At 33.0% G+C, this 25,121-nt stretch overlaps 3 protein-coding genes across 7 annotated transcripts; 2 read left to right on the forward strand and 1 right to left on the reverse strand.

Annotated features, from left to right (window-relative positions):
* The first annotated feature begins 403 nt into the window (after positions 1–403).
* LOC130641251 (uncharacterized) lies at positions 404–10,861 on the forward strand. Of its 4 annotated transcripts, XM_057447971.1 has the most exons (3): positions 404–582; positions 6,248–6,283; positions 7,579–10,861. In XM_057447971.1, exons 1-3 carry the CDS (start codon positions 553–555, stop codon positions 10,297–10,299), a joined length of 2,787 nt encoding a protein of 928 aa, XP_057303954.1. In that variant the 5' UTR covers positions 404–552; the 3' UTR covers positions 10,300–10,861. The 4 variants fall into 4 exon arrangements, with proteins under 4 accessions (XP_057303954.1, XP_057303956.1, XP_057303957.1 ...); XM_057447973.1 differs by lacking the exon at positions 6,248–6,283; XM_057447974.1 differs by lacking the exon at positions 6,248–6,283 and having other exon boundaries at positions 409–587.
* Positions 10,862–12,164: 1,303 nt separating this feature from the next.
* LOC130642237 (probable RNA methyltransferase Y17G7B.18) lies at positions 12,165–17,736 on the reverse strand. Its single transcript, XM_057449325.1, has 7 exons — positions 17,714–17,736; positions 17,343–17,448; positions 14,866–15,010; positions 13,896–14,773; positions 13,420–13,638; positions 12,507–12,633; positions 12,165–12,278 (listed from the first exon to the last, which is right to left on the reverse strand). The coding sequence occupies exons 1-7, from the start codon at positions 17,734–17,736 to the stop codon at positions 12,217–12,219; spliced, it is 1,560 nt and encodes a 519-aa protein (XP_057305308.1). The 3' UTR covers positions 12,165–12,216.
* Positions 17,619–24,421, forward strand: LOC130641254 (phospholipase B1, membrane-associated-like). Of its 2 annotated transcripts, XM_057447980.1 has the most exons (7): positions 17,619–19,140; positions 20,321–20,540; positions 20,613–20,982; positions 21,229–21,417; positions 21,584–21,815; positions 22,361–22,558; positions 22,645–24,421. In XM_057447980.1, exons 2-7 carry the CDS (start codon positions 20,334–20,336, stop codon positions 22,982–22,984), a joined length of 1,536 nt encoding a protein of 511 aa, XP_057303963.1. In that variant the 5' UTR covers positions 17,619–19,140; positions 20,321–20,333; the 3' UTR covers positions 22,985–24,421. The 2 variants fall into 2 exon arrangements, with proteins under 2 accessions (XP_057303963.1, XP_057303962.1); XM_057447979.1 differs by lacking the exon at positions 17,619–19,140 and having other exon boundaries at positions 19,202–20,540.
* Positions 24,422–25,121: the final 700 nt, after the last annotated feature.

The raw sequence follows: 25,121 nt of genomic DNA on the forward strand, positions 1-25,121 counted from the left end.
GCATCGCTTTAAGTCTCCTAATGCACGATTTAGCGAATTACGAAATACGCACGACGGCCGAAATCTTTGTGGATTATTATACGGTCTAAGAACTAGTTTACAAGCAGTTCTAATAATTCAATTCTTGTGGTAAAAATATTTATATGCATAGGTTTGTGAATAGTTTTAAATATTAAGACTTTTACACTGTTTGTTTCGTTCTCCAATTTATCTAAAACCTTTTTTTTAAAGATGATCAAAATTGTAGAAAATACCATTCTCCAAGGAAACGTTTAAAATTTATCGCTACCAAAACAAAAGATTTTTTCTCATTTGGAGCCAGCATTTGCTTTTCCATAGAATTCGTTTTTAATGAGTTTTTATTAAGCCATTTTGTTTTTACACTCCTCCACAGAGTTTTTGCGTTTGCCTTTCGTGCGCACTTTTTTGAGTTAATGAATCTTAAAGAGTGAACTTTTGCTATGAATTTGTTAAAAAGTTTTTGGATTTTATCTTGAACAAGTTTAGAATGATGACTGGAGTCCTTACAAGAATGATGGCAGAGTTTAGTCTATGATTCGTGTATTGTCCAGCCATGGAAAAGTAAGGTACTCCATATAGTTTTCCTACATTGTAACTCCACAGAGAATAAATATACCATATTAATATACCTGTTTTTACAAGGAAATAATAGGCAATAGGGTGGATAGGGAAGTCCTTAAAATTAAATGTTTTATGCATATACTATTTTTATTATTTTTATTCTCTGCTGGAATAGGTTCCAGCATCATTTTTCTAGACATGACTTGGTCTCTTTAAGCTCTGGTCAAATTAAATCAAAATGTAAACTTTTCTTTCTAGAAAGCTATATATATATATATATATATATATATATATATATATATATATATATATATATATATATATATATATATATATATATATATATATATATATATATATATATATATATATATATATATATATATATATATATATATATATATATATATATATATATATATATATATATATATATATATATATATATATATATATATATATATATATATATATATATATATATATATATATATATATATATATATATATATATATATATATATATATATATATATATATATATATATATATATATATATATATATATATATATATATATATATATATATATATATATATATATATATATATATATATATATATATATATATATATATGAATTTCAGGTTGTTTTAACAGAAAAGCCCAAGTTCAACCGTGGTTAAATTAATTTTATTTTAAGAATTTTTTCATCAGTTTCAACAGTTAGGCTGCTGTGCCGAGGTTAATATTTTATGGTCAACGAATTAAAAATTGAAGAATTAAACACGGGAGATAAGACTTTTTTCATTTTGTGCATAGTATACATCGTGATGCCGTCTTTCCTAAGGAAGTAAAAAAAGGTTACAAAATCAAAACAAAACTATTAAAAATAGTACTTCCACTAACAGAAATTAAATATATCATAAAAATTAATTAAAACAAGTTGGATATAATAAGTAAGTAACGATTTAAATGTACTTGGGAATTCTATTCTAACGACTGGCTTTTCTTTCCCTCCGACTGTAAATATGTTAAATCACCGCCAGAGATACGTTTTGGTTATACACGAGCTGGTTAGCGGTCAGTAGATGGCACCAAATGGCCTAGCAACACTACCCTTAAAGTAAGCCGGAAGGGGGGGGGACTCGAACTTGAAACCTTATGTTTACAGCCGAGTCACTACACCATCTTTGTATGTGTGTATGTATGTATTTGTAATTTATAAACAAGACGGAACAAATGTAGCGAAGTCACGACAACATGTTAATATAAGGCAGAGATCAACCTCGTTTCCAGGGCATCTTGAATCCCCTTTCAGACATCCGAGACGGCGATAAGAACATGCCCTCAGAACAAGATTAAGATTAAGCAGCGATGATTCATTAAGTTGTAATAAAAATAATTTTCTCGAATTTATGAATTATTACGAAGTGTTACGAAATTTTCTTACCCATTACGAGAATATCTACGAGAGTATCTACGATATGTTATGGGAATATTTACGAGATTCTTTCATTCTGGTTTTGAGAACTCGAGGTTTATTGCAAAGAGCTCTAGTGATGAGAAAAACGTTTTCTAACACACTGCGAACTGTTACGATATTTTTTCATTTTTTCTATAATTTTATAAGGATTTCTAAATTAGCTATTATTATTAAGAATAAAATTTGAAATTAGTTCAGTGATATAATAATATATGTAAAGGACTTGAAAAAAATAAGTCTTCGGCCATTATTTAACAACTCACTGTACACGTGCGTGTACAGTGAGTTGTTAAATAATGACTGCGCGCGCGTTTTTCTTATAGGAGAACCAAAATCCCAGCTTTATTTTCTTATAAGGTATATTCTTATAAAAGAAAAAGCGTGTAACAAGATGGACAATTAATGTAATCTCGATCCCAGAGTCTCTCTTTTTGTATATCTGACGGCGAGACGAGCAGTTTTCGTCAGATCTGTCGATAAGTGCGCAGGGGACGTAGTTGAAGTTAATGGTAATACGATTTTACACAAAACAGGAGTAAGTGGATTTCCAAAGGCAGAAAATTGTCTGCTAATATCCCACAGGGAAGAATAATAAACTTCAAACTAATTTTTTTTCCTGAAAATAATTATTAAATTTCTTTATCAGCTAAAGTAAAGAGTTAATTAAAAAAGCTAGAATTATATTTATCTAACATACCCTCACGTCGCGTATGTGAGAATTCTTAATTGAATCAATTTTTCCTATTTCTTCAATATGGATTCTTCAAAGACAAACAAGCCACATAAATTTTTCATGCAAGATATTCAAACTACATTTCATTCAATCGAACTTCGCGCATTAGAACATGTTTTAAATAACATTTTGGTAAAATCATTTGAAATTCTTGAAATTAGAAACACCACACTCGCGCGTACACTCATTGAAAAAGTAGCGCTAAATATGGGAAGATATACTGTGCAAGATAAAACAATGGTAAAGTTATTGCGTCATAAACCTGACAACATGATAACCGGTATGTAACTGTTAGTTGTTGTCATCTTTGTTGCTGTTGTTGTTGTCGTTGTTGTTGTTTTTGTTGTTGTCGTTGTTGTCATTGTTATTGTTATTGTTGTTGTCGTTGTTGTTATTGTTGTTGTCGTCGTTGTTGTTGTTGTTGTCGTTGTTATTGTTGTTGTCGTTGTTATTGTCGTTGTTGTTATTGATGTTGTCGTTGTTGTTATTGTTGTTGTCGTTGTCGTCGTTGTTATTGTTGTCGTTGTCGTCGTTGTTATTGTTGTCGTTGTCGTCGTTGTTGTTGTCGTTGTTGTTATTGTTGTTGTCGTTGTTGTCGTTGTTTTCGTTGTTGTTGTCGTTGTTGTTATTGTTGTTGTCGTTGTCGTCGTTGTTATTGTTATTGTTGTTGTCGTTGTTGTTGTCGTTGTTGTCGTTGTTTATTGTTGCTTCTGTTGCTTCTGCTGTTATTGTTGCTATTATTTTTTGTCGTTGTTTTTGTTTTTGTTTTGTTGTTGCTGATGTTGTTGTTATTGTTGTTCTGGCTGCTGATTTTGTCGTGATTTATTATTTTTTTATTTGTTTGTTTGTTTATTTGTTTCTTTGTTATTTTCATTGCTATTGTCTTGGTGGTACAATAGAGAAACTCTCTCCAAACCTGTTCATTTTCAAATAATGCATGTCATATTCATAGAATTGCTTAAAGGTCTCTCCGGGATAAAATAGATCATATACTGCTAATATGGATCACAATTGAACAGTATACAAAAGATTACTTCTGTAAGTTAACTGTAAAATTTAATATAAGTAAAGAAAATCGCGATAGAAAAATGTTTGATACATCGCTCATTTATGGATTTTTGCATATTCTCGAATAGAGAAAGTCATTAAAAAACTTTTATAAAAAATTTGCAGTAGAAGTTACTAATAGTATTTTTGAGAAAATAGGATCGACTATCAAGTTTGTTACTTGCATTTTCGTTATTATATATAATTGAGTTCCAATATTTTTTATTTTTTCTAAAAGCTCGTAAAATTAAATATGAAAACTTGTTTGGGAGGATTTTAAAGTGACGACGATGTCTTATTAGAAACTGCTTTTTGCTGATGTTTTGAAAACGAATGTACAAAAAAAGAACACATTAGTAAGAGAATTTCTTTTTCGCTAATATTTTGTAAAAACTTTCGATAATCTTTTGTTTGTTTTTTGACATGTTTTGTGGTTATTGTTAAAAAGGGGCAGACATTTATTTTATGACCCAACCTTACATGCATCTCAATACGTGTTTCTTTATTTTTGTTTTTCCTATAAGAACGTAGAACTCAGTCCTTTTAAAGATAAAATAATTTTAAAGCTGGATTTTTGGAGTCTAAAAAGTGTTCTGTTTTATCAGAATATAATTTCAGTTTTTTTATTCACTTAAAGTTGAAAAGTGAATTTGTTGAGTTTAAAGAAAAAAGTTGATAGTAACTCAATTTTTTTGTTGGACTTAAAACCATTGGGAACATAAAAAGTGGTATTGCAGAGAGTTTTAGAGGTGACATCCAGTTTTAGCCTTTCAAACGAGATTATAGATACTTACATTTTTCCAATGATGTACAGTATCACTATTACTCATTAGATATACTCATCTCTGCTATTTTGATGATACAGACGAGCTTAACCGGGCTGACTCGCCTAATGTGATCAGCCCCTCAGAGAAATTTAAAGGAGAATTAAGGTCAAAATTGATTTTTTTATTCTTTGTTTTAATTTCATTCATTCTAAAAAAAATAAAATTGTATCCATAAAATTGAGGGAGATATGAGGTTACAAAGTCATTCGGTAATGACGTCAAAAGTGTGGGAGCGGCTGAAGTGCACAAAACACAAAGTCGAATGTTTATGTTGAAGGAGTGCAGCACGACTTCTACCTCTATATTTGAAGAATTGTAGCTACATGGTTCCGCTGATGTTTTCGTAAACGATAAAAACATGCATGTATTAAGCCATAATGTGTCAAAGTCGCGATGTTTTGTTATGCATCCAGAATTAAGTTTATCACCAAGTAAAGTTTCATACTCTGTGCATCATTTACATTCTACAAATGTCAGCATTATCGTAAAAAACGTAAATTTGCACCAATACAGATTAGCTGTCCTATCTGAGTTAAACTCGTCTTCATCGTAGCCATCGTCACTCTCTTTTCTTCAGTTCTTCTTTGCTATGTCAAGCTCTCCAACATATTCACACAAATAATCTTTATAACTAGCAACGGAACTAACAGAGCTATCTTCGCAAATATCATCAAAAGAGCATAAAAAAAACTATGTCACCGTCTGAGGACGCCATCGCTGAACGAATGTATATACCTGCAGCTTGAAACTGTCTCGCACTAGTGTCGTCACATTCTTAATCACGTGACCTTGAAAAACTGCTAATTTACGGCTATATATAAAAATTTAAGAATTTTTATGTGCACCAATATATTAAGGAAGAAAAAACGCTAAGCTAAGGTTGTTTTATGACCTCAATTCTTCTTTAAAAGATAAATGGTTAAAAAAGTGTAGAGATTAATAGTTTCTAGGATAAATTCCAAATGTGGACACACCCCTTAATCTCCATTCCTGTGGTGGGATTATTTAATTCAGAGTATTTGATAGATAGATATTTTTCTCCAATTAGTTCCGACTTCTATATGCTTCCATTTTTTATTTCAAATGGCGCGCTTTTTTAATGTTTAATTTCAGTTTAAATAAGTGATTTTATTTTGAGAGAGTACGTTTTTGACTAGTCGGCTCCGTTTTATGTACCACAAGATAATTATAGTCGATGAAAACACCTCAAGAGAGCTTTTGAATTAGCGAGTTATAAAACTTTAATTTATCCCGCATGCTCTTTTAAAAGAAAGAAGTTAAAAAGAAATGAATTTAATTCTCGAAAATAAGCAGATGTTTTACAAACTAAAGATTTTCTCCATGCTTTTTATGTACACATATTGTTTAAAACTTCTTTTTTTTTCTCAAACAAGTGAAGAAGAGAAAGTGGGAAACACCTAAATGGAGCCTTTGTAGTCGCAAATAAATTACAAAATCAGGCGAAAGTCATTTTACGACGTAAAATATTAGAGAAAACGATATAGAAAGAAAGGACATGAATAACTGAGAAAAAATGGTAGAATAACTAAAGAATGTTTTTAAACTTTTTAGCGGCCCTGTATCCCATCGAGGAAATGCAAACAACAGGTACGAGATATTTAATGTAAACAAAAAAGCACTATATCTTTACATTATTTTTATTTTTATTTCATATTTTTATTTTCAACTTTTAATGACAAACCAACATTCATTGTGGAGGAGCACAGACTTTCACATATCTGGCTTTCTTTTGCTTAATTCAGATGTTGTATGTCATCTTATTTTCAGACCTGTAAAAACCATCATTCCTAGCAAGGGGAACAAAACTTTTGCATGTTCTGGTTATTAAAAAACAAGGAGAATGGTTGTTTTTTTTCTTTTGTTTTTTCTTTAAAGCCATTGGAAGGGAAACAGGCCAGGGGTTGCAACCACCGAATGCTAAGGGTCATTTTTGATAACTGTCCAGGTAGCTCTGGACACACCTATTTGCTGAACATTACCAAGCAGAGCATATTTCCGAACGACCTTTTTATGATACATAAAAACGCACAGTCGTTGCATAATATTTGAAATCCGAAGAAAGTGAAAAATTAATGTGCCGCAATATTTAGTCCAATAGCATCTCTTTTTCCATTTAACGCAAATAAACAACAACAACAACAACAAAATCTTTAACACTCCTATTTTTATTGGAAATTCATTTTTTGCTTTGTGTGACAGGTGGATTTTTTTAAACCAGGCTGAGCATGCAACTGGAAGTAGACCAAGATAAGCTTACGTATACAAAAAATAAATATTTAAAGATTACATGCGATGATATGAGAGCAAATCAAAATATGACTCAGATGTTTTTTTTCTGGGGAATGTCCGCCACCTTTTGTATCGGAAGATAACTTTCTAAAGTACGTAAAAGATGCTAAAATTTTTCGAGATTTTGAGGCTGGAAATTTATTTCTTTAACTTCTTTTTTTCACAAATATATTCCATAAACTGTGAAGTTATATTACACGTTCATAATGCGATGTATTCATGTTTTCCGTCTTTAGATCATGTGACTACGTCTATTGTTTTATTGAGATAACCTTATTGCTGACATCAGCATGTTGATCACCTTTATCGCGTTACATCATCAAATATTATCTTTAATATTCTACAAAAATAAATTAGACGTTCACTCCACTAACAATACTGCACAGATCAAGGAATATCTCTAACCATGCTCTAACTAAATTTTCGGTTCTGACCTAAAAATGGTAGCTGCGGGTAGCGATGGGCGAATTTCCGTGAATTTTCCCAAGCGCGGACTAGTTAATACTCATTTGCCTGTCTTACAGCAAAATGGTACCGCAAGTAGCGAGACACACAAAACGCGGTATTTTATATTGTGTTTTTGATTTTTTTAGGCTGTGACTAATTATCAACTAATCAAGATGAAATCATCAACATTATACTGTTTCTACATGATTCCTATCCTGCAAACAGTTATCCCAGCTCCGCTTGATTTGACACCCTCGTTTGTAATCCTCTCAACTAGCACGATGCACACAAATCCAACGAAAGCTACAGAAACTGTTATTCAAGTTCGATTAAATACTACAAAAGCTATTTCTGGAAGCAAAATCAGCGCCTACCAATCAAATACATTATCCCACCCCTCGGTTACTCTTGCTGTTAACGCAAATGGAGCAACAACTCGAGCAAAAACTACAGATCCAACGACAACGGAAAGGACAACAAGAAACAATAATCCACTTAGTAGGAAAAATAATAAACGACATAAATACCATTACTACTTTGTGGCAAGCATTGCAACGCTCAGTGTGTCTGCATTGATAGTGAACTTCGTCCTAATGACGAAATTATGCTCGTGTCAAGGCGTACCAGTTATCACCTTGTTCGGAATATCACTAATGTTTTTCAATATGTTACTGTCAATATATGGAATTGCCATAGCAGCGTATTTATCGCAGGAATCGTTCAGCTGGCAAAAACGTTTTTGTCAGGGATTTACGTCGATTAAACTCTTTTCTCTTGGATCAGGCGTTTGGACCTTAATTATGTTAACGTTTCACTATTCAATCAATGGTGCAGGTGGGAGAGACGCTGAATTTAAAGGGATTGTGTATATTTTAGAAGGGGTCATGCTCTCTGGAGTATTTGCTATTATGGCTTGGATCAAGTTAGATCCCTGGTGTTACTTATGTTCAATATTATTCCCACAGACAATAGTTGAGTGGTTGCTGTCAGGTATAGAAGTTTGGTATTATGTCATAGCCTTACTCTTGTTATTAAGATACCCTTTGTATCTGTACAACCAGAGAAGGAGAGATCCAGAAAAAAAGGTGAAGCGGAAAATTAATAAAGAGCATCCTATATTTATTATGATACTAGTGAGTTTCATCATTTGGGTTTGTAGTTACGTATTGACTGTACCGCACTTGGGATTGTTTTCTCGCGAAGTGTCTGCCGTCGGTCGTGTGTGCGCCCTGATGTTGGTGACGCTAATACAACCGTTGATTTATACCATACGAAATTCGTGTTGCTGTTGTACTGGAAATGGCTCACCGTGCTCTAAGCAGCGAAAACGATCAGTGACCGAGGATGTTCTGCTTGTGTGCGAATGCTCCTGTAGCGAGACTTGCCGAGCGTGCGATTCTGAGTTCGTTCCTCGTGTCAAATACGGCGATACAAAGTTTACTGAATCCAGGAAGAAAGAATCGCCCAAGTCGAATAAAGAACTTTACAAAAACGGCAAAAGCAAGGACCCGAAGGTTGAAAAAACACAGGAAATTATTAAGAAAAATAAAAAGCGAAAAACTAAAAGCGGAGTAGCGTTACCTAAAGCAGTTTGTAGATCGCCAGAAATTATACGAAATACACTCCAGAAACGTTCTTCCAGTACAGCGAAGGATGAAAAAACAACAGAAGGTGAAGATGTACCATTGTTAGAAAAGACAGCACCGGAAGAAGCGAATAAAAATCATAAAACTCCGACTAAAATGAAACACAATAAAACACCCGATGAAAGTATACCACTGCTTGATGATGTGGACGGAGGTGTGAAGCCACCCAAAGCTATGCCTGAGATAAGTCCATTGAAGCCTGGCGTAAAAGGACAAGGAATTGATAGCCCTTCGCGAAACCGTCAAACAGAATTCCCGTCTTTTATAAACATCAAAGGCGCTGTAAATACGGATGATTTGCCCAAAGAACAAAAGATTACTATAGGAATTAATCCAAATAAAGTTAACGGGAAACCTGTTGATGTTGAAAGTCGTGTGTCACGTGGTCCTACGTTCTATACAATACCTGAAAAGAATGACAATGAAACTAAAAATCAAAAAGAAAAAGTGAAAAATGACACAAACGAAGTTAATGTGTTACAGGAAGAAGAAATTAAGACTGTAGAAAACGATGAAACCACTGAACAGGTTAAAAATAATAAAGATAAAGAGAATCGTAAACAAAAGAAGAAAAAAAAGAAGAGTAAAAAGAAAGAGAAAGAAGAAATGAAAAACACAGCTAATATATCGACTGAAAGTTTAGAGTGGGACCACGCCTATTCGTGTTCAGATTCTTCAAATACAGGCTCTCTGAGAGATGAATACATGTTAAAAGAGATTACTGAGGAAAACACTGATTCCATCGCAGAACATAACACTCCACAACATGCTCCTGGAATGGAATGGGACCCAAGTGGTTGTTCAATGAAAAACAGTCCTGCTCTAAAAATAAAACAAGAGACAGACCCTGTCACAGAGTGGGAACCATATATTGCAAGCGAGAGCCGTACCAACCCTACAGTAAGAACGTCACCCACTGCACATCTTAGCTCAGAAGTTAGCTTCGAAGATCAGCCTGTTCATTCTGTGATCGATAAGGAAAGCCAGATGGCAGGCAAGAATTCGCCACATACAAATGGAAATGAAGGAGTTTTAAACAAAGAAGAAAAGAACGGAAAAGATAAGAATTCAAAAGGAGATGATACACACAAGAATAAGAAAGCTAGTAAAAAAGCGAAAAAAGAAAAGAAGAATAAGGAGAAGAAAAACAAAGAAGGAAACGTCAAAAAATCGAAGAAAACGAAAAATAAAGAAAAAAAGGGCGATGTGATAGAAAGTTAAAAATAAAATGGCGGTATGAAGTTTAATGCTTTGCCGAATGAACGAAAATGCGATATGTAACTCCGAAATTAAATAACAATTTATATGATTGTCGCAAATTGGCGATCAAATTCGAAACAAATCTTCTATAAACTACTAGACAATCGCCAGTGGTCGAGTATTTATTTTTCGAGGTACACAAATAAAAGTGCAAAATAGATTTTTTTTCTTCTGGTATTTCAGTAAATTTTTATTACATGATTTTTATTTTTATAAATGATAATATAGTATGAAAATTAAATTTAAATGTGTTACGCTAAAAAACAAAGATTTTTCTTGTTGAAGTTGTTATATGGTTACAACTATACTATAATAAGTACCCCTTTACTCTTCTTTTTCGCATCGAATTTGCTTTAGCAGCCAATCTTATTCTCCCCCTTTCGCAAGAAAATGCAAGAAGTGGACCCAATACCTTTCAAAAGGTGGAGTGTTTATACCAGGTTATAGGAAATGGAGACGAGGTTTCATGTTGATATTGCATTTCGTTTTAGTAGACCTAACATACTTGCCGAAATTTTGCAAAGAGATTGTTTTTGTCAACCTTTATCCAACAGGCCATGTTGCATTTACCTAATGGCGCAATCGCAGCCCCGTTGAGAGACGAAACGCCCTGGAAACGAAGTTTGAGGCTGACTATATAGGAGTATAGATTCAAAAGAACCGTTTATTGAGGAAAAGTTAATTTTATAAAATCACCCGTTCCAAGGGCTTTCTTCTCTCATATCAAAAAAGCACAAATCCCTGGGACAAGGCTGTTATAGAGCGGCTTTTATTTAAGGTTGTTTATTCGTCAACAACAAGAGAAAGTATGCAAACATTAGTTGACAACTCAGTCAAATTTCTACAAGACAAATAGTAATGTAATTCAGTCAATTAAGGAATTTATAACTTTTTTGAACTATTCCTTACACGTGTTGACTAGGTATGTAAGAGTACGTTTGTCGTCTGCAAAAAATACTGAAGAGTATCAAGAACAAACTATAAGAACATATGGCTTCAAAGGTCCAAAACTTTAAAACAGGTTAAATAAATGTAAGGTCTTGGTAATAGCAATACGTACTAAAATTTAATTAACTGAAACTGAAACTTAATTAACAAGAAGAAAATGCCCTGAAAACGAGGCTGGCTGGTCTTTTTTATACCGCATTGTTTGCCTCCAACTACTTGCGGTACTATTTTGATGACAGACGTAGACGACTTTGTAATATAGATTCAAGGCTTCTCTTAAGTTCGAGTAGTGGGTTGTCTTTTTGCGCGTTGTGCTCCCTTGTGGTTTCTACAGCTTTAATGAGAGCTTTAAGTACACTAGACGTTTTTTGAAAGAATCCTAATTGATGCCAATACATAAAAAAACTTCGACGCAGTTGAAGCTAACAAATAAGCAAAGGCGGGTACGCAAATAAGACAACAGCTTAATCTTAATATTTTAACCTAGTTTCCAGGCCTTCCACAGCATCCGTCTAAAAGGACATCTAAGAAGCCCTTAACGTTGCAAGAGACGAGAAGCTATAAAACAAGACACAAAGAATTAATTAAAACAAAGCAAAAGAATTAATGTTTATCAACAAAGACAAAATTTCCACGCTGCTAATTACGTCAACGACATTGGGTTATGCGATTTATTGTCTGTTATTGTTACGTTAAAGGAAAAGATTACTAGCCTCGCACACGCAATGAAACCTTATATCCAGGCTCTTTTATTTCATTTTTTTGTTCTTGCAGTATGTAGATTCTCTAGCCTAATCCGACAGACACAATGGATCACGACTTATCTTCACATATTTCCAACATTTTAAACAGGCAGCAAAAAAAACAAAAAACAAATATGTAATAAGAACATATATTAAAGGAACAGGAAAGAAGAGTACAAGGGCAATATCACATCTTTTTCTCAGCTTGTGAACCACTCTTTGTGAGAAGATAAATCGGTCGATCATATCCTACATAAAAATAAAAAATAAAATCACATAGAAAATAAAGTCAAATAACACTTGTTACCAGCCCAATGATTTGAATACTAAACGTTTTTTCACTAATTGATGAATATTCTCTCGATTCGGTAAGCTTTTAAGTCCATAACAACGACTGCGGGGCCACGATCTTCAAATCACCGGGCATAGTAGTACATTCCTAAACTGCTCAATTCTCTTTAAAACACAAAAAACTACCTGTTTTTCCTTTGCCCGAATAATTTAAACGTTCTGATTGCGCGAAACCAACTTCATTAGACAGCAAGTATGCAATATAATCTGTCGGCATTAACTTCATGTCGTCAAAATTCTTGCGTATTTCCAACTATGAGAGAAATAAAGTAGTTGAAAACACTTTCAAATTGCAAATAAAAACTGCAACACGTGTGGAAGTTAAATAGCGGATTTTTAGTGAAACAAAATTAATAGATGAATTGCAAAACCACTTCTAGTTTCCACTGTTTTGTCGCGTGCTTGTTTGTTAAGAAATTCTACAACACTGTTTTTTCCATAAGCATGACCATTTCTTTGTTAGCCTTAGTAATACTTCTTTTATGCTAGCAGTATATTTATACTTTCTAAATAGATTTTCAAATAATTTGTTTTCCAAAGGACCCTTACAAGCTGCAAGTCAAGGACTATAGTTTTGGATATGTACGAACAACATTTGCTATGTTTGATTTTTTTTGGTTAATGTATAAGTTTCTTGAAGTTGGAGATTTCCTAGCCTGCCAAAGTTAACTACAGTTTAAAACTGTCCAGGTTGTTTTATAGACTGGTTTCTTATAAAAGAAAACGTGTATTGTTAGGATATTCTTGGTACAGTTTAGGTTAAAAAATCTGACAATGCAAAATGGTGTAAAATAAGATCCTGTTGTTTAACCGGCCTATTAAAAATCTGAGAAGTCATCAATTATAGGACACAAGTTTATATGAGTTAACATAAAATAAAAAACCAAACGTTTATAATGATACAAGCAAAACTTCAAGATGAGCACATTCTCAAGATACTTTGAACTTTTTGTCTAATCTCCTCTTCATCAGGACACGTTTCTGATGTTTCTTGATTAGCATGAGAATGATAAAAAGAAAACGCAAGAAAAAAACATACCGTCAAATTTTTCTTCTTCTTGTAAGAGTTATATGATTGCGGTTCTAACAATAATCTTCCTCCGGGTAAAAGTTGAAGATATATTTTTTTAAACATCCACTTCAGGCCGTCGTCGCCAAAATTAAGTTGCACCCATTTTGTGACGTTTAAACATAATATCATTTCGTATCTGGGCTTCACAAACTCCAATACATTTGGTGAGGAAGGAACGTAATTCTCCTAAAAGAAGTTATAAAAGCAAGTTACAGGGCACAGATATTTAGGTATCAGATATCAAATTCCTTAACGGAACACACGATGCTTGGTTAGTTTCATTTCCAAAGTGAAAACATGGGAAAATCCTTAATAATTATAGAGATGGTCTCTACAGCCAGGAAAAACTATTTAAATAACTTTCCATCAAAGTGCCAAATTTACAAATTATTTTATTTAGATTAAAAATTTTGAGAATAACACAACTAAAAAAATTAACTCACCACCGAAAATTTAACGTTAAATAATTCAGGCCGCTTTATTATCTTTGAGTCAATAATTGGTCCATATGTTTGCTCTAGCGAAAGGGGGAATCTTTTTATGTTTCTATGAAAAACAGGTGACTGAAAAATATTTTTTTTAGCTAGTTTTATTAAACCGGTGTCTATATCAACTCCAAGGATAGACTGAGGTAGAAAGTGGCTGCCAATTAAACATGTTACTCTGCCAGTGTTACAACCAATATCTAAACATGCTTTATTTTCAAACCATTCCTTCTTAAAGCAACTAAGTCTTGTATCAACACTATCCCTTCTGTCACTGTTATAATAATGAACAAAATTCCCAAACTTGTATTTTTTATTCTTTTCGTTAAAATTCTGTTTAGACACACTTTGCGTAGGTGTTTCTGACACACTGCTTCGTAAACGTTCACAAGGTGTAGTGTGTTTGCCTTTTGTAATACTATGCTGTATATTTTGTCCCAACATTGGACTTTTAATGATTTCTATGGGGGAAATTAAAGTGTCTGATTCGTTAAAAAGACTAGTGTCATTCATATCACTCAATGTGTCGTCTTTTTTTTCTTCCTTGTCTGGTGATGTTACAGTATTTCTACGCCTTCTTCTTTTTCGTTTTCTTGATGGTTTTTGTATTGAGGCATTATCCTCCTGATTCAAATTTAATGGGTCTTTGAAGTCAACCGGGCGAATATTACTAGGCTCAAACTCATGGGACCGATTTAGGACTGGGGACGAAGTTTCTGGAGACTCGCGACCATCTGTATTATTACACAGGGCAGACAAGTTTAATGGGTCATTGTTAAATAACATCTTTAATGGTTTATGTCGGTCCATTGATTTTCGGTGCATTGGTTTCCCACCTAGAATGAAAAACATTACATTTTTATAATAACAGCAATAGCAAAAAATCTATAACAAATCAATAAAAACCAGTAAAGACAGTTCCATATACCATGCAATGACTTCTGAGTAAAACCATGTTTGAAATCAAACTTTATTTTTGGTCCAAGAAAGCTCTTTTTATTGTGCGATTTAAAATGGTCAGGACTTGTCAAAGGAGATTTTGGAAATTTTTGCCGGACTTCCATTATGATAAGCTAAAAGAAAGAATATATATTATAACACTACATGATTTGTAAGCACAGTTATCTCTGTTCTGTTAGCATTGTTAAAGCATTGATTAGTGATATGCCTGGACGACCTATAGGTGAATAGCATTTTTTATGGAATTATCATATCTTGGGATGGGTGGTGTGGCCAGGAGGGGGGCGCTGATTAGGCCTTCCTTCTTCAATTTCTAAAGTTGTTGTTGATTTAACATAAAATTTATTACTGTTGTGCAGGCCTTCAGTAATAACCTGGTCAAGAAAATGCTGTGCCACTGATGTCATCAAACTTGCAGAAATGGGAAACAGTTAAAATTGAGTCACACTGTGACAAGCAAAAAATAGTGCACTGTAACAATATATATATACAAACAAAAAAAGCACTTTAAAGACTTTTTTTGCACAAATAGGTTTAACAGACAAAAACGAGTGTTATTTTACATATATTAATTTGGGCATATAACTTCACAATAAAAATAAATACGAGAAGTTTGATTGATGATGACAATTATTTTATTTTAACAGACATTTTGTCTTGTTACTACAAGACATTATCAAAGTAAATTGTTACAACTATCTCACAAGTTTTTTAATACAATTTTCAACAACTACACAATACATAGAGGATGTATAAAACAATACTTAACAAAACATATAACACATCAGCAAACCAAAGGGTATATAAACTATATACTGTTGGTAAGGGTAACGCCCATCGCATGGAGCACAAATGCACTCCTTTCCTTGTTAAATATAAATATTTTTCTTAAAACAATTTTTAATGGAACAGATAATTCCTGTACATTAAGAATGGGACTGTTATTACGGATATACACGGCCTCAGCTATTTTTTCTCTTTTTTAAAGTGGTGAACATTATCTATTAAAATACTGAAGTTCTTTTGTTCAGCAAGTGGGTGATTCTCAGTTACTGAATGTCTTAGGATGTGAGAGTATGTCATTTTTGTTAAAAATTACGTTAATCAATTCACCTTTATAATGTCTATGCATTGATGAAGTATGAATGCATATTCCTTAACAGGCCTAAAATTACTGATGAATGAAAATGTCAAAATTTGTTATTATATACTTAAATATGACATTATAATTTATGTAACATAATTAAATCTGAAATTCTTTAAATGTGAATATCTTAAGAACGAAAAGAGCTTTTTAAAAAACAAGACTTGTTACCGAACTTTGTGAGCTCTTAAGTTCAACATCATTTGTACCTTTAATAAAACTTCAAAGGAACAGACTTAATAAGTTTTCCTTATAATACTAATGTATAAAATTTGAACAAAAATATTGTATCATTAAATTAAATTAGTTGCCTTAAATAAAATGTTTTTTTTCGAAAAGCTTTGCGAATTAAAGCAATTTTTTTTCTCGTAACTTTTTGGGAAACAAAAAAAAAATGTATAAATAAACAACAATTTTTGTTTATGAATTAAATCATGAAAATATTGTTAGCCAAAGAACTATCTACCAAGCCCTTGGTGTCTTATTTGCAATTTCCACTTACCAAATCAAGATTTATAATAAAAATAATGGACCAAATGTTCTAACATATTGTTTTTCTAAAGCAATGTCTGCATCACTATATTTAAGGCTCTGTTTCTGGACACATGTTTTGCTTAATTGGTCTTCAAACTATAACAAAAATTCAGAGTAAAGATAAAATTTGCGACAAAAAAATTGTGCAGCAAAATCTTAGTATGAAAGTTGTAATGCAGATATGCATTGTTAAAGAACAAGAATTTTTTAGCATCATATAAAATCTGCAAAGCAGATATGCAAATAGACACTTAAAGAATGAGAATTTTCAAGAAGCATATAAAAGCTGCATACAGAGTCTTGCATACAGATACAAAAGTGGATCAAGCTAGACCTCTGTTCTTGGTGGCAAAGCCTACAGTAAGTGCTAAAATGGAGGGCTTCTTTTAGAGATTTAGCTAGCTAGCTACGGATTATCTTGATGTATTTTTGCTTATTTTTATATTGGCATTAGGACAAAATATTTTGCTAATCACTGATCTTTCTTGCAATTACTATAATTGCAATCAAAATTTAAAAGAAGGCCGCAATAGGCTAGCTGGACTATGATATGCAACCTACAGGTTTATCTTTGTTTTGAACACAGATAACACGTGGGGGAGTTTATTAAGAACTCTCCATCACAGAGATTATTTTTCATCCTCTAATATAAGACCTTTACAGCCATTTTACTTTTTAATTAATTAATTAAGTATTTAGAACAAGATATAAATCTTATACATCGCATTGAATTAAATACAACTTTAGAGGAGAACTTTAGAACTTACACAGCACTCTTTGTCCGACGCAGAACCACACCGAAAACCGGACTCCAACGATCTTTTAACGACACAACAATGCCAACTTTTTATTAAGTTTAGTTTTCCTAGTTGGCTATAAAATGAAAAAAAATATTCGCTTAAGCAAAGCCTGACGGCCAATAAACTTTGTATTTTCGGCCAGCCTGACATACCTATTTGTTTACTACTCTCGATAACTCCGCTCCGAATCTTCACACAGAAATTGTTCATCAAGTCAATCACATGAAAGCCACACTTGGGGGCCGAAAAGGAAAGGAAAAGGGCAAGAGAAAGAGAGTGTATGTTTAATCTAAGTTGAGTTCAAGAAGTACCTGATGGAAAAAAACACTGGACAATACCTGGAAGTAGAGAATGCAAGCATGTCACATTTCCCGTCTTTTTGTCAAAATGATAGATAGATGTGCAAATTTTACAAAACTAATAAGTCTCACAAATATATCGCATGATATACCCTGCCTAGTTTTTTCCAGCAGGGTTTATGGGTTGGCTTAGATGGGGAGTTTTAGAGTATTTAATGCTCAGTTTGAGCTATGCAGACCCAATTAGGGTCTGTGTTATACCATCCAGACAACTCCCTGCAACACCCAACAGTAGTCGTCCACACAGTGTACCGTCTCACAAATTTTCCTCTCATGGGTTGGGTTAACCCAGGGCTAGGTAACATTTGACAAGGGAAATCGTACCCATGTTGTTGTAACAACAACCTAAATTTTTGATTTTCATTCTCTAGAATCCAGTTGACTATCTCAGAGATCATGCAGACAGTTGTGGTCAATCTAACAAAACAGCAATCAATATAGATATTGCGGTTTTCCCTCTTGTTGGCACATATGCGTTTTTTAATCAGAGCTAAAGTATCGTTGTAGAATTAATCTATCAAATCAGATGTTTTATGATAAGTTTGGCTGAAACTGGCATACACTGTGGTCAACATATATTTGAAATAATCAACCACAACATTCAACTTGACAAATATTATGACACACAGAATTTGTTGTTTTGGCAGTTATGAATCCATCATTTATTTAACTAATACTGTCTGTACATTTCAGATATGAAAACTAGAATGGGTTTATGACAGCAAAACTTGGTTTGAACAAGTATATTATAGCATGAGCATCACTTGATTGTGGTAAACAAATATGTTAAAATTAAAGTCCCTGGAACATGGAATTCCTGGTTAAGGTTTGGAGGTTGAGCATAAGGAGGGGTAAAAAAGGGTTTCAGTGAACTGCAAACACTGCATATCAGTCATGGAGAAGTAATAATTAGCCTGTGTCAGAAAAGTTAGCCTGTACAGAATAACTATATGGTACACATATACAGTATAATTAGGTGCTTATACATATATTCTCTATAATAATACAGAGACTGTGCCTGTCTGTAACAGGCAAAGTGGATGTCTTCATTTTCCTTTCATGTTGCCGAAAAATGCATGTCTAATATGTTAAATTTTCTGACGTTACGGCGCGATGAAAATAACACTACTTTAACGCTAATATCTTATATTAAATTAATGAAGTGCACCTAAAACTTTGAGGCTAAATAACTTGGAAATGAGGTGTTGACTTCAATGATTTTTCACCGCGTGGGTAACTAGAGACCACCTAAACCTGGGTCCCCGTGTCTGTTTCACAATGGACGGGTTGATGACGTCATCAAAAAACCTTCAAACCCTAATATCTCTGCAACCGTTTATCAAAAGTACATGATCCTATACATTTTCTTGACCAACATTTCAAGATCTATGCCATGAAGGCAACAGGTAAACAAATAAATTTTTTTTTTAGGTTTTAACAGCCATTGCTAACGTCAGGAAAATTTTAAACCCTGATATCTCCTTAGGCGTTTGGCGAAAACATATGATCCTGTACATTATTTTAATCAGCGTTTTAACCTCTACACAATAGAGGCAATGTGAAAACAAGGTTCTATTTTTTTGTGGGTGAGTTACTGGCGTCATCAAAATTAAAATAATGCTTCTTAATTTTTTTTAATCTGCCTCACAGTGGATTTTTCTACGGGCTTTATTGACTAGTAGCTTTATAATGACAGTTAATATCTTTTTTTTTCATCATTATAAAATCAGAATTATCGTTTTTCCCTGAATAATAACAAAGGTGATTTCAGGCAAGTTTTCAAATGCAATTCTAAGTTTTCTTATTAAAGCTCCTGGATTCTCCTAAACTTGCCTGATTTATTGTTGAAATACTAAATTAGTTTTGTCAATTCCAGGACAAAAAGAGAATGCCCAAAGCAAGTAAACCTTCATTAAACAGATTTATTGAGGAAATTGCATCAAATACAGCTTTTGTGGTATCCTTGCTATTATCATTTTTGTCAAAGTGATGTGCAGGAACATTGACATATACAAGGCTCAATGTTGTACCATTAACAAACAATCTTGTAACTAGAAAATGTATATGGTTGGCACACATAGTTCTTAAACCAGCCCTTGTAATTCAGCATTTTATGAGTCAACAAATAATTGCTGTTGTAATTTCCACACTTATGGGAACAATGCAGCAATTTTGTAGCTTTGGCAGCAAAATTTGCTGATGTTGTTTTTGAGCTTGCAGATTTACACCATATTTCTCACATTTTGTTGTTTTGATTGTTTATTTTTTTTAACTTTGAATGATTTTTTACGTACTAAAGAAAAGTATTAACCTAAGGTTTTGTAGTCCAAATTTTTGAAAATGATTATAATAATATGAAGATTTATAGTGTTTTTGAGAGGCAATATTGACATGTGCTTTTTTCATAAAAAATAAGACAAAAATTTATCCTAATTTTTATATGAATGTTGCCCTGGCCCCCATAAACTGTGTTGATTCTGTAGACTCAAGATTTTGGCAGGATTTTAACTTTTACTTCTTAAAAATCATGAAATTTAGGACTCAAAGATTTAGGCATTGCAGTATGTTTGGATATTATTTTCTTAGTAATTTAAATACAATGTTCTTACTGGCTTTACTTGTCTTCTGTTGTATTAATGAGACCGGAATAGTAGCTTCGCCACAAAATACAAATCAAACAGAATGGTTATGGCAACTGTTCAAGACAAATGGAATGGGAGACCTTGAAAACTTCTATGAGTTTTTAAACAGAGTAACACACGGTGAAATCTTCAACATTTCTCTAAGAAATCATCAACTGCTTAAGGTAAATACATTATGCTCTCATATTTTTTTGAAGTTAAACCATAATGTGTTTAAGAGTTTTATATGCATCTAGGAAATGGGTTATGTGGACCTTCAAATAAACAAAACAGAAATCCCAGATTTTGATTGCATTGTAGAAAAATCAAAACATTACATCAAAGCAACATCTGTACATAAGTTGACACCTCATGATATCGATATTGTTGCTGCCATGGGTGATTCTCTGACTGCAGGATTTGGCGCTTGCGCGTACACCTTGATTGATTTATTCGTGGAATGTCGAGGTATATCATGGAGTATTGGTGGCGATGATGATATTCACAAACATATCACATTACCAAATATTTTAAAAGAATACAACTCTAATTTGAAAGGGTACGCAGTTGGTATCACCCCTCCACTTGTGGCATTTCCAAATGAACACTTGGATGTAGCTGTATCAGGTTGGTCATGTTTTGTCTGCATTCTCTTTATTGTTATTATTATCATGTTTTTCCTACCTTGTAGAACTTTCTTTTTTGGATTTGCTCTAAAAGGTGAAATTTAGCAGAACTTAATTTTGCAAATAGGGGCTAAAATCGCAAAAACAAGTTCCACAAAAGTAAGTTTTAAAATAATTCTTTTTGCAAAATATTTCTTTGTAAATGAGAAAAGCACATGCTTTTGTAACTAAAATTGTGTTTATTTAGGTGCTACATCCTATGGTATGTTGAAACAAGCGAAACATTTGGTGGAGAAAATGGTGCTGGACTCCAAGTACGATTTTTTTGGTTCATGGAAAGTGTTAACTTTTTTTATTGGTGGGAATGATTTGTGTTCATGTTGTCGAAGTTACAAAGACTACAATGTGGAATATTCTCCTGAAAATTATGTGAAGGGTACAACTTTATTTTGTATGATTGGGGTGTGTCTAATTATGATGTCAAAGGCCATAAAAGAAATAAGGCGTTAATAAATTTTTGTGATAAGCTCTCATCTATCATCATTCCGTAATTTGACCATATATTTTTTTAATGTTCCAGGAAAACCCATAATTTTTTTTAGAAGTTACGGCAGCGCTAGATTACCTACACGATAGAGTTCCAAAGATGTTCGTCAATTTAATAAACGCTCCTGATGTAACAATTCTTAACGACTTGCGATCGTTGTATTGTGATCTTCCCCATCTTATTGAGTGTAAATGTGGCACAGTGTGGGGGAAAAAAGCTAGAAATTACACACATTTTACTGCTCAAAAGTACCACCAACTCTTCCGAGATTTGGTGGAATCAAGGAAGTATGTTATGTCATATGCCTCTCTTTTTTATCGGTTACTGCTTTTTTAAAAAGTTTCTAAATACCTCTGTTAAACATTTCACAGTAAATGTTGCATTTATACTGGACGAATCATTAATGCTGGATGGTTAAGTAATATGTTTGCAGAGATTTATTTTTTGGAATTCAAGTCCAAATATTTGCGGAATTTATTTCTGCCATTCTGATATCAAACAAACATTTCGCGAAAGATTTTGGGTTTGAACTTTCGCAAGGAATATAAAAGTTAGTTACTATTGTGTATTGTAAACATTTTTCTTCCATACCATTTTTTTGCGAATTTCTGTTTACAAAATGCTTTACGGGACTTGCGAATATAGGTTAAATTTCAAACAAATATAAAAAAGATTTAATGCGGCATTAATCAATCCTTAAAAATTTAATAACTAAAACAATAATGATGTTGTTTCAAATTTGAAAAAAAATGCTAAAACTTTATTTTGTTGATTTCTCATCCTCATTTTAATAAGACAGTCAGGATGAGGAATCTAAATTTTACAATCTTAGGTACGACACTAGAGACGATTTTACGGTGGTGCTACAACCATTTTTCGACGAAACGATCATACCACGCAAACCAAATGGTAAGGTCGACACAACCTACTTTGCTCCTGATTGCTTCCACTTCTCGCGTAAAGCTCATGCGGCTTCTGCACTTGCGCTGTGGAACAGTATGCTTGAACCTGTTGGAAGCAAAAGTAAAGAGTGAGTGTATTCTTTACTACCAGCTTTACTGCTAATATTCTGCATGTTTGACGTCTTCCTCACTCTCCATCTTTGTTGTTTTTTAGATGGCACACGGGTGAATACTATAGATGCCCCACTAAAAACAAGCCATACTTTTATACGATGGAGAACAGTAAGGGGTACGGAGAGAAGGAAAATGCCAAAACTGGGAAAGCAAGCATCTTTCAAAGAATGCGTGAGTGTATTGTGAGATTGCATACCTTTTTTGTAGGAACGTCGACCGCTAGACAACATAATTGCGTCACGAAGGGTATAAACAACGCTCAATTGAACACTCCACGCGCGAATGAGTACACTTTGTTTTTGTTCATTTTGTGCTTTTTATGTATCTGTTTCTTAATGATAAAAAAGTATAAAACAGACGAAAATTTAGACCCTAAGTAATCCTTTTTGGGCTATGACAAATTTTATTTAACCGTAAAAATTCGATTATTCACTTCTATCGGATATATATCGCACGTAAGGTTTCGATTTCAAAATACATACGAGATATATTTTGAAATCGAAACCTTATACAATGTGGTATTTATTTCCCAAAATTTCTGTACTAGGATAAAGTTTGAAGCCTGGAAGCTATAAAGAAAATTTGCTTTAATGTCTAAAACTTTCGTGACCTGGAATTTTTACGAATTGTCCCATTCGCTAAATTTGTACTAATTTTATAAGAATTTATTTTCGCGAATCCATTGATTGGTTATTGATAGATTTATGTTACCAGAGAGGACAATTGCGATGCCGAAAAATTTGAAATTTGTCATACATAATTGCATTGTTTTTATATGATCTAATAAATAGTATGCCACTCGGGCCGGCTATATCATTGCTTTCTCGGAACAATTTTGATTCGCAGGGATCTTAATTTATGGAAATCCACTGTTTTTTAAAAACAATTGCATTACAGCCTTTTTTAAAGTAAATTTTAAACAACATTTACGAATATGTTAATTCATGAAATTTTCTTGATTTCAATGAAATTAAATTTTCCCAAGCCTAGATTTAACACACAGTCATTTTTCGCGCTACTTGAACCCATTAAACCACCACACATTATTCACGATTATTAATTTCATGATCAATTTTGTGTCACAATACTTTGAATCTCGTCATTTGAGTTTTTTAATTTCACAAAATCTAATTTCCGTAAATTAGAAAGAAATATTACGCTTACGTCAATTTTCGGCTGAATCTGCAATAACCATGTGCCCGAAAATTATACGAATTAAGGTACACATTCGTTACATTAAATTATAATATATTATAGATGCATTTAGGAAAATACCGTAAAATGCCGTAATCAAGCGCACCAGGCTATAAGTGCACCCGTGAATAAGCGCATCAGGTTATAAGTGCACCTGTTAATAAGCGTATCAAAGTCCTACTATCACTGCTGATAAGCGCTGCGCTTGATTACGGCATTTTACGGTATATATTTTATACGGTACACAGTTAATTATAAATGCACGTCTGATAATTTATTTTGATAACACATAATTTTTTAAAGATAATAGTACATGGTGTAAAGAGCTTTACTTCTGCTGCACCAAACAGATCTCTCTACCATTTAATCCGAACGTGTTAAAATACCGTTGGAGACAATGATATGAGTCTTATATGCAGAGGGTGATTTTGAAGTGTTAGGCGCTTTTTTAAATTTAATAATTTTTCACACGCATATTTAAATCGCAATTTTTAAATTTTTTATATTATTGCTTGACTAAAATATTTTTCACATATATTTGTATATAATTAAATGGAAATATTTTAAATTTAGTTTAGTTGAATTTGATACATTTATAAGAATAATAAAAATACGCAACACAATTTCTAATATTGCTTCAAGATTTGGCCTATCAATTGTCAAAGTGACCCACCCTCCATAGGTCCTGGAATTGAAATTGCTGTTCCTGATTCTCACTACTGACAAACCAGTGCCTTTTGTCTCTTTTTTTTCTCGCCGTTCAGTAAAAAAAAAAAGAGACAAAAGGCACTGGGGACGAGTTTGGCTTCATGTGTATTTACAGGAAAGTTAAAAAAGCAACCTTATCCCAGAGATCACTTTTGACAAAACGGCTGCCGTACTGTAAGAATATCATAGGCGTAGAACAGCCCTGGGGAATAGGTTGTTAAATAAGATGACCGAAAGATTCTGTGGTGACATACTTGCAAAAAGATTAGCTGGCAGTGATTAACATACTACTTTTTAACACACCTGTTCGTTCTACATACAATATGCAAGTTAGTTGGAAAATGTACCGAAAATAAAATAGAAAATAAGATATTTTCTTTCAATCTACTTGTGAACGTCAGAAACTATGCAAGCGCTGTTCTACAAGTTATGAAAACTGTAATGTAAGCCAATGTTACTACGCATTCGTTTTGTGGTAGAAAAAAGAGAGGATGTTTTTTTCTGTATTTTTAAAAAGATCTTAAATGGTAGTTTTGTACAGGTTTTATCTTGTCTGGGGGATAAAAAAATAGCAGTCACTGATCGCGTTAGGCGGGTGGCCGTCTAATAGAGTGG

Source organism: Hydractinia symbiolongicarpus, chromosome 4 (assembly GCF_029227915.1).
Source record: "Hydractinia symbiolongicarpus strain clone_291-10 chromosome 4, HSymV2.1, whole genome shotgun sequence".
NCBI lineage: Eukaryota > Metazoa > Cnidaria > Hydrozoa > Anthoathecata > Hydractiniidae > Hydractinia > Hydractinia symbiolongicarpus.

What these genes read in the sequence shown, in the direction of transcription:
- LOC130641251 (XM_057447971.1), top strand. Translation starts at nt 553, where the DNA reads ATGATTCGTGTATTGTCCAGCCATGGAAAA. An exon ending in TATTGTCCAGCCATGGAAAA is followed by an intron (nt 583 to 6,247) that starts GTAAGGTACTCC and finishes TAAACTTTTTAG; the next exon opens with CGGCCCTGTATCCCATCGAG. An exon ending in CGAGGAAATGCAAACAACAG is followed by an intron (nt 6,284 to 7,578) that starts GTACGAGATATT and finishes TGATTTTTTTAG; the next exon opens with GCTGTGACTAATTATCAACT.
- LOC130642237 (XM_057449325.1), bottom strand. Translation starts at nt 17,736, where the DNA reads ATGCTTGCATTCTCTACTTCCAG. An exon ending in TTAACGTTAAATTTTCGGTG is followed by an intron (nt 13,639 to 13,895) that starts GTGAGTTAATTT and finishes AACTTCTTTTAG; the next exon opens with GAGAATTACGTTCCTTCCTC. An exon ending in AGAAGAAGAAAAATTTGACG is followed by an intron (nt 12,634 to 13,419) that starts GTATGTTTTTTT and finishes TTTCTCTCATAG; the next exon opens with TTGGAAATACGCAAGAATTT.
- LOC130641254 (XM_057447979.1), top strand. Translation starts at nt 20,175, where the DNA reads ATGAATGTTGCCCTGGCCCCCATAAACTGTGTTGATTCTGTAGACTCA. An exon ending in GAAATCATCAACTGCTTAAG is followed by an intron (nt 20,541 to 20,612) that starts GTAAATACATTA and finishes ATATGCATCTAG; the next exon opens with GAAATGGGTTATGTGGACCT. An exon ending in GATTTGGTGGAATCAAGGAA is followed by an intron (nt 21,816 to 22,360) that starts GTATGTTATGTC and finishes TTACAATCTTAG; the next exon opens with GTACGACACTAGAGACGATT.